This window comes from Centroberyx gerrardi, chromosome 10 (assembly GCF_048128805.1).
Source record: "Centroberyx gerrardi isolate f3 chromosome 10, fCenGer3.hap1.cur.20231027, whole genome shotgun sequence".
In the NCBI taxonomy this organism is placed as follows: domain Eukaryota; kingdom Metazoa; phylum Chordata; class Actinopteri; order Beryciformes; family Berycidae; genus Centroberyx; species Centroberyx gerrardi.
This window is the reverse complement of record NC_136006.1, coordinates 13,067,636-13,081,446: the sequence shown is the minus strand read 5'-3', so window position 1 is coordinate 13,081,446 and position 13,811 is coordinate 13,067,636. Positions and strand designations below refer to the sequence as shown.

Here is a 13,811-nt window from a genome sequence, read left to right as displayed (position 1 = left end):
GCTTGTTGCACGCTGGCCGCATATGGAGAGGAAAGCTTTCAATCCAGAGAGGGCACCAACCAAACAGCAGGCGACAGCGGCTGTTGTTGTGACAGTTCCCCAGAGGAAGAGAAAGAGGGAGAGAGAGAGAGAAACCACAACACTGCAACTTGGATATCAGCAACCGCGCTCTCTCTCTCTTTAACTCTCTCACCCATCGACTTTGAACCTGTTTGTTTAAATACACGGACTTTACAGCCAGCACACTCATAGTTGATTCTGTAGGGACGGAGGGAGCGACGCTGAAGTTTCTCAATCTTGGTCAATTTTGGAGTCGATAAAAACTTTTTGGTCTCCCGTCAGTGCCCCGGGGCAGCCGAAGTGCCCGGGGCAGCCCAAATGACCGTCTCTTATCCGAGGTTTTCGGACGAGATGTTGCGACTGTCGCGGACGATGGCGTCGGGAATTGAACCGGTGAGGTATTGAAGACATCTCTCTCCCCCGGGAGAGTTCCCCCCACCCCCGGGGCGATGCGGATCTCCTTCCTCCTTCTCGCCGCCTCTCTGTGCGCCTTGGTCCTCCTCCTCCCACCTGCCTCGGAGGGCTGCGGGCCGGGGAGGGGGTACGGCAAGAGGCGGCCTCCGAAGAAGCTCACCCCGCTGGCTTACAAGCAGTTCAGCCCCAACGTCGCCGAGAAGACCCTGGGAGCCAGCGGGCGGTACGAGGGCAAAATAACGCGCAACTCCGAGCGCTTCAAAGAGCTGACGCCAAATTACAACACAGATATTATCTTCAAAGATGAGGAGAACACGGCGGCCGACAGACTTATGACCCAGGTGAGATGAGATGAATGGGTTCAGGGGCGTCAGTTCACTAAAACCAAAGTCCTTGCGTAACTTCAAACTTCAAACTTCAAAGCCCGCCAGACGTAGGTCAAACTATTTTACTACTACGCGCGCAGCTAAGATGGATCATTTGGTTCTGAATGCTGCCCTGTTTTTTTTTTTTTTTGTAGGTATGGCTTTCTGGCGTTTTTTTTTATTGATCTTTACTCTCCATTTTTATGATAAAACTACAATTTCCTAGATGAAATTTGGATTCACTTCGGCTATACCTTTGCCATACCCAGTTGACGTCCGCCTGGTTAAAACGGTTCTTTTCATAATCCTGGTTTGACAGCTGACTGCAGAAGCCCTGATCTATCTAGGTGAACGGATTGAATCACTTCAGACTACACTAGCCACGCTGTTGCATAAATAGTCTGCTGAATGTTTGCTGTCCAGTTAAATGTTTAAACCAGAACTGATTGACTGAATTCATTGATTGACGGCTCTTCGTTTCATCTCTGGATCTTGCTACCTGACATACCTGGCTGTTATTTTTTACTTGCTTTAGCTATTGCTTTTACTCCTTAACATTTTGCCCTTATTCTAAACAATATATATAGATACATTTATATATTTTATAAATCTCAGTCAACCACAACCTGTCCACGTTTGAATTACACACACAGAGGTGCGTAAAACATCTGTAAAGTCTTTTTCCACGCTCACAAAGTCAGGTTGTAGGATAAATTTATTGATTTAGACTGTTAACAACCAAAATCTACGCAAGAGACACTTTACTGACCGTCTCCTGTAATAGGCCTGTCACTTTTATGTAGCCCAGTAGCCTGCTGTGTGTATTTATCGAGGGATAATTCAAATTCCAATTACTTTAGGTATCATGACAATAATGTAATCTCAATCTTAATCTCAGTTTCACACCACACATATTTGGCTGCTTACTTAATCTATACCAGACGGCACTTTTCAGCCAAAGTTACCAAATTACGCACAGTGCGCTGCCGTCAACATTTGGATATCTGAAGTCTCTCGCAGCGTTAGTGTGCCCTTCATTTAATCCAATGCAGCTCTCACCTAGCAAGGGAAATAAAACGCAACGATTTTCATTCATTCATTCATTCATTCATTCATTCATTCTGTCAATAAGGGAAAGTTTAATTCAGCACAGACTCTTCTTTATTCCTCAGTGGTGTCCCACAGAAATGTCTTAACTGCACTGTTGTTATTTTTTACAACACATGAATGCTGACATTATGTGGAGATGTAGATAATGTTTCATGACAGTAGAAATTATTTTGTAGAGATACAGTGATTTCTGTTGGACATTAATTCAAACTAGATTCATATCGTAAATACATTGGAATTGCTAAATAATCACAAGTAAAACACATTGATGGATACTGTTGTGTGTAGCCTACTTTGACCATGCACCTGATGCAATGCTGTGTAAGATGCTACCATACTACATTTGGTTTATGTGTGTGTGTGTGTGTGTGTGTGTGTCTGTGTGTGTGTGTTTTGGGAGCACTGAGGTTATCTTATATCCTCATCACACACACTCTAAATCTGACAAAGATCAACCCAACCCTGCACTATCTGATGGGCATGTCTCTTGCTCTTCTGTCACCATTTATCACCTCTCTTTCACTCTCTCTCTCTGTCTGTCTCTCTGGTTTCCCTATTTCTCTCCTCCTTCTCCTCTTTTTTCCACCTTCCCTTCCCCTTCCTCTTCCTCAAGAGGTGTAAAGACAAACTGGCCATCATTGTGATGAGGTTAGCACAACCAAACTGACCATATCTTTTCCTCCCTCTCTCTCTCTCTCTCTCTCTCTCCCTCTCTCTCGCTCTCTTCTCTCTTTCTCTCTCTCTCTCTCTCCCTCTCTGCCCTGCATGCCAGCATTGTAAAGACAAATTGAACTCAACTCATGCGATCTCTGTGATGAGCATGTGTCTCCCTCTATCTCCATCCATCCAGCCTTCATCCCATTGAATGACACAAAGATAATCTGAACTTTCTGGGTATCTCTTTGTTCATCATATGGCTTTAACCATCCGTCTTTCTAACATTGTCCCTCTCACTCCCTCTCTCTTCAACTCGTCTCTCCATTGTTCTACTCTACTCTCAGCATTATAAAGAAAAACTGATCTCCCAAACTGTATTGTCTGTTTCTAACAACCACCCCTCTCTTCTTCCTTCCCCACCCCCTCCATTTCTCCCTCCTTCAGCGTTGTAAAGACAAGCTTAACTCCCTGGCCATCTCTGTGATGAACATGTGGCCGGGTGTGAAGCTGAGAGTGACGGAGGGCTGGGACGAGGACGGCCACCACTCAGAAGACTCACTGCACTACGAGGGCCGCGCTGTCGACATCACCACCTCCGACAGGTAGGCATGGAACAATAGATCATCATACAGATCATCATGATATGAAAGATAATGATAGGCATGGAACAATAGATCATCATACTTAACATCATGATAAGAAAGATGATAGGCATGGAATAATAGATCATCAGATACAACACTATGATATGAAAGATAATGATAGGTATGGAACAATAGATCATCATGCACAACATCATAGTACTAAAAATATTGATAGGCATGGAACAAATAGGATGGGAAGAGGGTTATATTCCAAAGTTTAACCTGTTAGCCTGCCAATCTGTCAGCCATGATGATCAGTCAGTCAGTCAGTCACTTTGTCAGCCATGCAGTCATTTAATGAGTCAGTCAGTCAGCCAATCAATCAGCCAGCTAGTCAGTCAGTCAGTTGGCCTGCCATCCAGCAAGGCAACTGGTTGATCAGCCAGCCACCTAGTAATTCAACTAGTCAACAAGTTTGTCAGCCAACCTCTAACCAGTCAGCCTGATCCTTGATCTCATTAAGAAAAGAGAAAAAATAGGGCTTGTCTTAACTAGTTAATATTTAAAAATATGTTTAAAAATGCTGATGTCAAATTAAAATGCCATAAATCCAAATCCACATTTACGATCCTAGAACTCATTGAACTCATTGTATAATTTAAAAACTTGCATGGCTGTCAATCTGAAAATAAGGACATTTTGTAGATGTTTGGAGCAGTGTGTTGGTCCAGGTCGGATCAAATCACATTCTGAGTTAAGCATATCTTTACACTCTTCCTCATAGGGACAGAAACAAGTATGCCATGTTGGCCCGGCTGGCTGTGGAGGCCGGGTTTGACTGGGTCTACTACGAGTCCAAAGCCCACATTCACTGTAGCGTCAAGTCAGGTAAGAGATGAATATGGGCTGGTGTGTGTGTGTACATTATGAGTGTGTGTGTGTGTGTGTTTGTGTGTGTTTATGTGTGTGTGGCCAGCTGTTATTAACACTGATGAGGTAGGTGCCAGACCCTTTGTTAGTGACTCGTTAATGGTTCAGGTTAACAAGATGGCTGTGTATGTGTGTGTCTGTCTGTGTCTGTCTATCAGTGTATGTGTTTGTGTGTGTGTGTGTGTGTATGTGTGGTCTGTTGGGATCCAATCAAAGCAGGATGTGCACCTGTGCATGATGGAGTGTTTGGTATTTTCGCTCTCAATTTAATTTTTTTTAGCATTAAGTGACACTGCCACTACTCTCACCATTATTCCCCAAAACAAATACAAGTCAGCAGCGGAGCTCGACAAGAGTTGACTATGTTCCACCTCAAGCTGTTCCAGCCTTTGAGACATTTTAGAAATCCATTTATCCATGTCTGGTACCACCAGTTATTTGATGCCAAATTACATGCTATAGCAGTCCATCCAGGCTAGTAGGCTGAGCGATGATTAACTCTCTCTCTCTTTGTTTGGCTGTTGCATTTCCTTCAGTAGGTTTCTCTCAGATCTCTTATCTGGGTCTTATCACATCCCAGTCACAGCCCTCCTTGCCTGCAGCCCTCAGGCTTACAGACACATACGCCTTGGACAAATATTTGGCTGCTTTAAGACCCCCTCCCCCCCTTGCCCCCATTGCCCTCTGCCCCACCCCTAACACACACATACACACACACACACACACACACACACACACACACACATACACACACACGAACACATGCAGGCACGCAGACACACTGATGAAGACTGAAGTTCTTATTTCAAAGTGAACTTCTCTTCAGTAGTCTTGCCAATGATTTCTATTCTATTCTATTCTATTTTATTCTATTCTGTCTTCAACTTTTTTCTAAATGAGCTAGACTCAATGTTGGGATTCAAGTTCATTAAAACATGTTAATGCTCTTTTCATGTGCGGACCCACCAGACGTTGGCATGTGACCCACAGACAAACTCCACACAATATCTAGACCCATTCCCTAAGTCTGTGTACTTTTCTGTCTCTCTGACCTCAGGCTGTGTTCTGACTGCGGTGATACAATCAGCTGGTTATCCATTAGCCCTTGCTGACTACCTCTCCCTACTGCCTTGTCTCACTGCTTCTTAAAGGGCCACCTTAGTCAAAAAAAAACAACAACTCAAGACCAAAAACATGTCCTGTATTGTATATTCAAGATGTGGTATTATTCACGTGATACTGGTGTCACCATGCCCAAGTGGTTTTGGCAAATTTGATAGTGTTTGTAGCGGGATAGACTTACATGCTATAGCAAAGTGGAGGAGCAAACTTTTCCATTTGACAGTGTTATATGAGAAATAGCAGGAGGAGGGCCGTTCTAAATTCACCCATTGTTAGAATCCTTAAAACACATTCCAGTGACTTCACCAAGCATTTGACAAGCCTCGCAAGAGAAGTGTTGGCTTACGAGGCAAAAAAGAGAACTAACAATCACTGTCAGATGAAAAACTTACATCTTTTGGAAACTATATAATGGGTTTTGAATGGGTTTCACAGGCCCCAGTATTATGAAGCTCGCTGAACACGCAGAGGGCCACACAGTTTTCAAGCGACTCCGGTGAAATGATTCCTGGTACTTGAAAAAGAACAGCTAAATCTCTACTTGTTTGGAATTCTCTCCAGTGGAAATAGTCATAAATCACCGATATAGCTTAGAAAATCAAATGTGGGTTGAGCTGTGTTGAATTAGAGAAAGTCAACTGATCAGTATCATAGATGGGCTTAGAAGTGTGTGTGTTTGTGTGTGTGCATGTGTGTGTGGTTAGGGTTAGTAGCTAGAGTTTAAGGTTTGTGTGAGAGAGAGAAGAGAGACAGAGGCAGGCAGAGACAGAAAGTTTGAACGTGACTCCTATTATATGTGTTAACAATCTACCATTGACCCACTGAGATAAACTTGTCCTTCAGTCAGTGTCAAAGTCTCATCTGCTTTATAGATCTCTCAGTAACCTAGAATAACCTGCAGATGAAGCCAGAATAGATTTTCCACTGCTGCTGCCCTGTTGCTCCACTCCTATGAGGAATTGTTTACAACATTTGCCTGGCTTCCACTGTATGTTGTCTCTTCACTCTTTCAGTCTTCTTCCTCCATCTTGCCCCAAGTTAAGAAATAATCTCAATAAAAAATAATAAAAGAATCCCCTCTTTCTCTCTCCATCTCTTCAGAACATTCTGTGGCGGCGAAAACTGGCGGCTGTTTCCCCGGTGATGCTCAGGTCATCCTCGAGGGCGGGGCTACTAAACAGGTGCGTGACCTTCACCCCGGCGACCGCGTCTTGGCTTCCTCGACGACGGGCGGCGGCGGCCCCCTTCTCTACAGCCCGGTCGTATCCTTCCTGGACCGCCAGCCCAACGCCACAAAGATCTTCTATGTCATCAGCACCACAGCGGGACTTAACATCACGCTCACAGCCGCACACCTGATCTTTGTCGCAGACGGGAACTGTACTGGTGGGTCGAGCGAACCGGAGAGGGAAGAGATGGTTGAAGGGCCGTTTCTGGGGACCAGAGAGGAGAGAAGGGCCGGTTGGGGAAGCACAGCAGGTTTGAGGACGGTTTTTGCCAGCGAGGTGCGTCCGGGACAATGCGTACTGACGTCGCGAGGGAGAGCGGGGTCAGAAGCAACGCTGTCAGCCGTGACCTACGTGGAGGAGCGGAGGAGCACGGGGGTCTATGCCCCACTCACCCAGCACGGCTCTATAGTGGTGGACGGGGTTCTGGCGTCCTGCTACGCTGCTCTGGACTGGCACCATCTGGCCCACTGGGTCCTGGCCCCGCTGCGGTTCTTCTACAGCCTGATGGGACCTTCAGAACCGCAGACTGACGGGCTGCACTGGTACCCCCGGCTCCTGCAGAGGCTGGGGGAAACGCTGCTGGACGCTGGACATTTCCACCCCTGGGGGCTTGAGGAGGGACAGAGACATGAGGTTTCACACTGATGACTGATTTCACTTGCCTCTATTCAGGAGCACCGACGCACAGAGCACATCTGTCTTTCTCTACAGAGAGAGTGATTGAGGGACCATCAAAGACAATTGGTTTTATAGTGTAAATGTGTTTTTACTAACTCTACTTTCACTGCGGCTTACAGACTCTGTTTTGCTACTCGTGCAAAACTGTCGCACAGAGGAGGGACACTGATAGCAGACTGAGAAAGAGATGTGTTTGTTTTATACTTTTGGCAATTTCAATTTTATTCATGGTGGCAAAACAGAAGATTAGAGAGATGTGTGAGAGAGGTGTGAATCTCACTGAAGACAATCAAAGACTGTTGTTTTGAAAAATCAAACTAGCAAGTAACTCCCCTATTCATTAGAGAATTTCATTGGAAACTAAAGCTGACATTGATCATACGCGTAAGTGTTTCACCATTTTAATGTTTATTTCACCTCGGAGCACCTCAAAGAGCAAAACCAAGGACTGTGACAAAGGAACAAGTTTCAAAATGGAAGCTTTTCACAAAAAAGTAAATGCTGGAGTTAAACAAAATCAGTTTTCACCATTCATTTTGTACTGTATTTAATGCAACAACATTGATCTTAAAATGCCTCTTAAGAACAAGCAGAGGCATAGTGACAACTACTCAACAGTGGGAAGAAATTTAAACATATGAAGTTATTGCAACACCTTTAGAGAAGCTAAAGGCGAGAACATGAAGGAAATGTGTGAGGAGACAAAAGAGGAATACAGGGAATAGCATGAAGGAAACCAATGACTCAACAAAGCATATTTTGTAGCTCTATATTATGTACATAGGTATTTATATAGATCAGTAATGTCAAGAAAGAAAGAAAAGAAAGAAAGAAAGACAGAAAGAAATAAAGGTAGAAAGAAAGAAAGAAAGAAAGTTAGACTGCAGGTGTGTCAGGTGTACTTTATCTCAAGTTGTACCTTTGTTTACCAAAAAGGTACAAAGGACCACAGCTCTATTTATTCTCAGCGAACAGTAAACCCACTGACTTCAGGTATATATATATTATATACTGTATATATTAGCAGGAATTTACAAAGTAATTTACCTTGAATCACAACAAAGCTCATTACAATGTGGATGATAAAGACGCAGCCATTATAGAGGTGCTGATGCAGGATAGATGCATGGTGCAGGGTTCTATGATGGCCACCACTGTTTTGTTAATCTGTTTTTCAAAGCCTACCGTCTGAATCTGTCAGTCAGTTTGATAGTCTGTTCATTTCTCATCCTGTCAATACCGCTCATTTATACATTCTCATGTTTTTTTTATCAGGTATTTTGTTTAGAAGGAGTTCATATTTTGCCAAATGTTTTTTCATGGTTGAATTTTCAGGTCAGTAGTATCTAGATAAGGCATACACAACACTCAGGCTACATCCAACTACTGTATTAGGCAATAGCTATCCATCGTATTGAATTACAGTTAGCAATTATCTTTAATCTTGAATAGTATGAGTTTATTTGATTGCTCTCAACCTTTGCCTGGTCGTTTTTTGTGTACCATCTATCACACAAGACTGGCAGAGGTACAGAAGAGCTGATTTTTAACAGAACTGATCTTGTGATCGATGGATAAAGCATCAGATCTCGTTGGACAAAATATACAGGTTCCTTAGCGCATCCAACCAGTACATGATGTTTGTTGAGTATGCTTTGTGTAGGTACTCATACATTGTGATCTAGGAAATCCAAGGCATTATTCTACATGTGTGCTCTAAAATATGTCAAATATGTATATTAAGCTATTGTCGGAGAAACTATTTAAAGATCTATTTTTAAAAAGGATGTAAATGTATTATTGTTATTTTTGGCAACTCTGTGCATACAATTTGTATTTGAAACATAAAGTTGTTCTTTGTAAACCAAAACTACTCTTGTGCCTTTTTGATAACATAGGATTCAAAAAAGATCATGAATCGTTCATTACTTATCAGTGACAAATACTGCTTACTGTATGTAATAAAGTCTGTTTTTCTATTGGATGCTGTTGGATCTTTTAGTTCAGAAGCGCTTTTGGTAGGGAATCACCCTACTTTCCAATGTATACTATGCAGACACAGCTTTTCATGTGTAGGTTCAAATGTTAAGTGTTCATAACTAAAATGACAACCACAATGAGTGACCGCTGTTCAGCGTAATGCATCATATTAGTAGGAATTGCAAGCAACATTGTGACTGCACCATGAATATCTGTGGTTAGAGGGTGGGCTGCTGTTGGGTTTCAGCACCATGGACAGCAGCACACAGCAACACTTTCTCCTCTTTCCTCCTCTTGATGTCTGACTGTTTTCCTTTTTTCGAGGATGGACAGCTACTAGTTGACGACAGCACACCCTGTTGGCTGCTTCAGAGCTTGCAGAGAAGACAAACCTGAGGGGAAAATCCACTGTTTAACAGAATTCAACACAGTAGCAGAGAGCAGAATACTCTCTTTTTCTGTCTCCCTGTTACTACTTATTTCTGCATCTGAAAGCTACACTGTTACTCTGTCTTATTTACAAGGCATTTTTAGTACACTACAATAGAGCAATCTGACATTTAATACAAGACCAGTAAAAAACATTGTTTCATAGACAACAAAATAAGACAGTTTACATTAATACATGCAAAGATGTAGGTGCTCCCCTTCTTCCCAGATAAACATTTTTTAAATTTAAATTGGGAATTTGATTGAATATTGATTTTTAACTGCAACCACAGGTAATAATGCAAGAAATACTCAAACCTTGTCAGACTCAAATGTCTGTAGAGAACAATATTGAGGAGATGAATCATCATGACCAACATTATTGTAACTAGAGATAGTTTGTCAGTTTGCTCAAATTCAACAAGGATGATGATCAAAAACAAAACTCTTTCCCTATTTTTTCCCCTAGGTCTATTGTAAACAAGAGGAATGCTATCCAACTTCACCCCCCCTAAAATCAGAAGAGCCACACAAAATCAATAAACCAAAAGAGATTCTAAATCATCTTTATTATTATTGGTCAGTAAGGTACAGGAAAAAACTTTTTCGTCTTATCCCATAGTTCATAGCAGGAGACTTTTCCATAAAGACAAATAGAGAACCAGACCCAGGTAAAACAGTCACTTACCAAGTTTAAAATATTTGAAAAGATGTGAGAGGTGCTTGGTTTATCTAAATGTGCAGGTGGTGTTCCCAAAATTTATCATGCACATCTCAAGTGGTTCAAACATTGGAAACCATTTGAAAATGTGTTTACCCGAGTCTGGTGGTTTGAAATCTATCTCTATGTGTCCTGTCTCCATTTCATCATGTTTAATTAACAGAGTTAGGGCCACGATACATGGGCAACATTTTGAGGCAAGGTAGATGGACAATTTCACCAGCAATTAAGACCAGGACTGATGTGAGGGAGATTGAAGGAGAAAAATATGCCCACCATCCCCCTTACAATTTCTTAAAAAATCTCTCTGATTACGATCATAACACACAATCCAGAATCCCACTGTAAAACCAATATCTGTTCCCACTGCCTCAAAAAGTTGCCCACGTATCATTGTCTTAAATCAAGGGTGTTCACACAACAACACATGGGAAGTCAGCATGCTCACAGTAACTCACATACAGATATGAATGTCTTTATAGAATATGTATCTGTCATCACAGCTTGGCAAAATTACACTTATACACAACAAATGCACAATAACACCTGGAACCATAATACCAGCCAGTGGAAAAAGACCCAGACACGTTTTAGTCGTCTTTATCCAATCAGAAAAGCTTCCTGTAAAATGGACGACCCCATCCCCAGGTAGGTTGTCAGGATATCGTCCAATAACAATAGCCCATAGATAAATAATTTATTTCTCTCAAACAGCTCACACACACGCGCAAACGCACGCACACACACACACACACCCACACACACCCACAGACACACACACACACACACACACACACACACACACACACACACACACATTACATCTGAATAACATATCATCATGAGAAATATGGATCTCTTTCGAGTGAATGATCGATTGAATGAATAAATGGATGGTGTAGAGTTAGTTTTAACTACCTAGGTGGCTATGTTGAGAGCAACAAACAGGGGTACAAAACACTCCATAACATCTCCAGTTGGCAATTGTATTGACATAAGTTACATTAGGCTATATATAATCATTGCTTGGCAGCATACAAAAATAAAAGGAGTTGCTCTGGTGCATATTCTGAATCATCTGGATTTGAGTTAAGTCATCTATATGCAAACAGGATAAATATTTTCGGCACATTTCTTTAAAATGAATGAGACTGGCTCAGTTATTGTATATTTGATTAGCATTAGGGTGTAACTGTTTATCTGTCTAGCTATTGTGCCGCCATTAGCAGCTTCGTTTGTTGGCTAGCTTTGTCAGCTAGGCTGGCTAATGCATAATAGTATCCCTAGTCAAAAAATCCTTTAAAAGTTTTGCACATTCCCACTCCAAACAAATCAAATAGGACTTCAATTTAAACCATAAAGGACTCAAAAAATCCAATCAAACTGTCCTATATGATTCTAGCAATTCTGTTGGTACACTCAATAGGACTGTAAAACCCTTATTTCTGCTTTGATTCTTAAAGGATTTTTATATTGGATTCCTGCTAGACCTTTTGACTAGGTTGGTGTCAGATGACCGATTAACTGCATATGAATACATCTGGATTTCAACAACAGGTTTGTAGTTCTCATACTCCATATAATCTAAACTAAGACAACAACTAAGAGCCCATATTTTACAAGTAAACATTTAAAACAGGAATTAGGGAAAGTGACCAAAAGGCAAATGCAGTGTCTCAGGAAGATAATCACCAATCTGGCAACCCCCAGGACTAATTAGAGTGATTGTAGATCAGTACACACAGTAACTTTCAGGGGAACAATCACTATACCTGGCTATCCTGTCACAAACACAGCATGGGGATAGTGGAGATTTGGGAGAGAGCCAACACACTTCTAGAAATCTAAATCAAATCATCTACAGCAGATTCTCATACCAGGAGAAATCAGTACCTGGCAAACTGTATCATTCACATACTGGGCCAGTGAAGTGAGTTATGTGTCTTGAACAGCAGTAGCCATAGTGCCTCCACCCTGAATCTATTCTGTGTACTATTGATTTGTTCAGGAATTCCTCTTGAGGGTGGAGCAACAGAGTGAGAGCAGCAAAGCCAGTGTGTGAAAGTTGAGACTTCTTCACTGGCTTGATCTGTGTCCCTCCACTTATTAATAAAGCTGTATGGCTAATGCGAAAGATAGAGATTGCTGCAACAACCACTTATTCCCACAGCGGTCACACTCAGAGTGGGAAACTCCACCTGGAAGAGCAAACACAGCCCAACTATGTCATACTGTTGTGTACCAAGATGCACATCAGAGAATCAGACAAACATTTATCATTTCACAGATAGAAACATATTAGAAATGAATGGAAATCAAGAATCCGGAGGGATATACAGTAGGTTATAGTACATTTTAAGGTAATATATTTGGCCCACTGTAGCTTGCTACCAGACTCTAGGCTAGGTAGCAGGTTGTTGCAGTTGTTGCTCCCAAGATTGCTAGCTAATTTGATCGCTGTTATAGGTCTATCTGAAGTCCTTGCTTATGTATTGAAGTAAGGCTAGTTTTATGCCAATCTTCCAGGTAGAGTTTCCCACTGCAAGTGTTCAAAATGGCCGCAGTGGGAATGAGGTCTTTATTACCTATCTTTTTAGTAATTTGATTGGGGCGAAGTTGCAATTGAGAACTGATAACCATGAGTGAGGAAACTGTACTGAATCCAGATCCATTTTCTCTGGGCAACTGCACCTTACTTCTAAATCACTTCAGTGTAACTAATGCTGTTCAGCTGGTAACTTGTGGGTTTGCATCCCAGAGCGAGTATATAATCAGTGATGATACTGCTGATGGCTTTAGCTTGACTTACTGAATTGGTACTGAATAGCTTTTACAGTGGCTTGATCTGCTGGATGAATGTTTCTAATGCGGGCAACAGCACTGCTCACTTTATGTGCTTACCTGCCTGTCAGTCTGGTGTTATAATGCCCCCCATTCATCATAAACAAAAGAGATTTTCATATGTTTATAGGGGCTACTCTGCTACACTTGGCATTGGGTTAATAATTGTACATAGTGTTTTTAATCTCTCACTATCAGATGGACAAAAACAGATTTCAACTGACATTTTCTGTGATGACAGGTGGTGGAATATGTCTTAGACGAATTTATGATAAAACATCACTAACGCTAAAACATCAAACACAACTACAGTGGTAGCCATTGTAGAAGTACCCCATCCCTGCATCTATCCTGTATTATTAGGATTTTCGAATCAATTCCTCTTGTTAGGAGTGGAGCAGCAACAGTGCAGCAGTAGTGCAGCAAGCCAGTAAAAAGTGGGTCCCCTACAACGGCTACATCTGTAGCTAATTTTTAAAAATGTGGCAGAAATCAACTGAAATCTCAAGATCCACTTGTAGCACAATGTAGCAGACCTTAGAAATGTATGATTTCAGCCAGGGCTAGTGACAGCTCTGCTTCTATGGCCAAAGTCCTAATAAAGATATATCAGGGCAAGAGAAGAAAGGAAGAAGAGAGGGAAGAGAGAGAGAGCGAGAAGGAAGATGGAATGATGTCCTCTCCTCCTTTT

General features: G+C 41.9%; 1 protein-coding gene across 2 annotated transcripts; it reads left to right on the top strand.

Moving 5' to 3' along the window:
* The first annotated feature begins 509 nt into the window (after positions 1–509).
* Positions 510–7,199, top strand: LOC139915818 (indian hedgehog B protein-like). Of its 2 annotated transcripts, none has more exons than XM_078286092.1 (5): positions 510–815; positions 3,051–3,208; positions 3,975–4,078; positions 6,344–6,628; positions 6,722–7,199. In XM_078286092.1, exons 1-5 carry the CDS (start codon positions 510–512, stop codon positions 7,114–7,116), a joined length of 1,248 nt encoding a protein of 415 aa, XP_078142218.1. In that variant the 3' UTR covers positions 7,117–7,199. The 2 variants fall into 2 exon arrangements, with proteins under 2 accessions (XP_078142218.1, XP_071760633.2); XM_071904532.2 differs by having other exon boundaries at positions 6,344–6,632; positions 6,714–7,199.
* Positions 7,200–13,811: the final 6,612 nt, after the last annotated feature.

What these genes read in the sequence shown, in the direction of transcription:
- LOC139915818 (XM_071904532.2), top strand. Translation starts at nt 510, where the DNA reads ATGCGGATCTCCTTCCTCCTTCTCGCCGCCTCTCTGTGCGCCTTGGTC. An exon ending in CCGACAGACTTATGACCCAG is followed by an intron (nt 816 to 3,050) that starts GTGAGATGAGAT and finishes TCCCTCCTTCAG; the next exon opens with CGTTGTAAAGACAAGCTTAA. An exon ending in GACATCACCACCTCCGACAG is followed by an intron (nt 3,209 to 3,974) that starts GTAGGCATGGAA and finishes TCTTCCTCATAG; the next exon opens with GGACAGAAACAAGTATGCCA.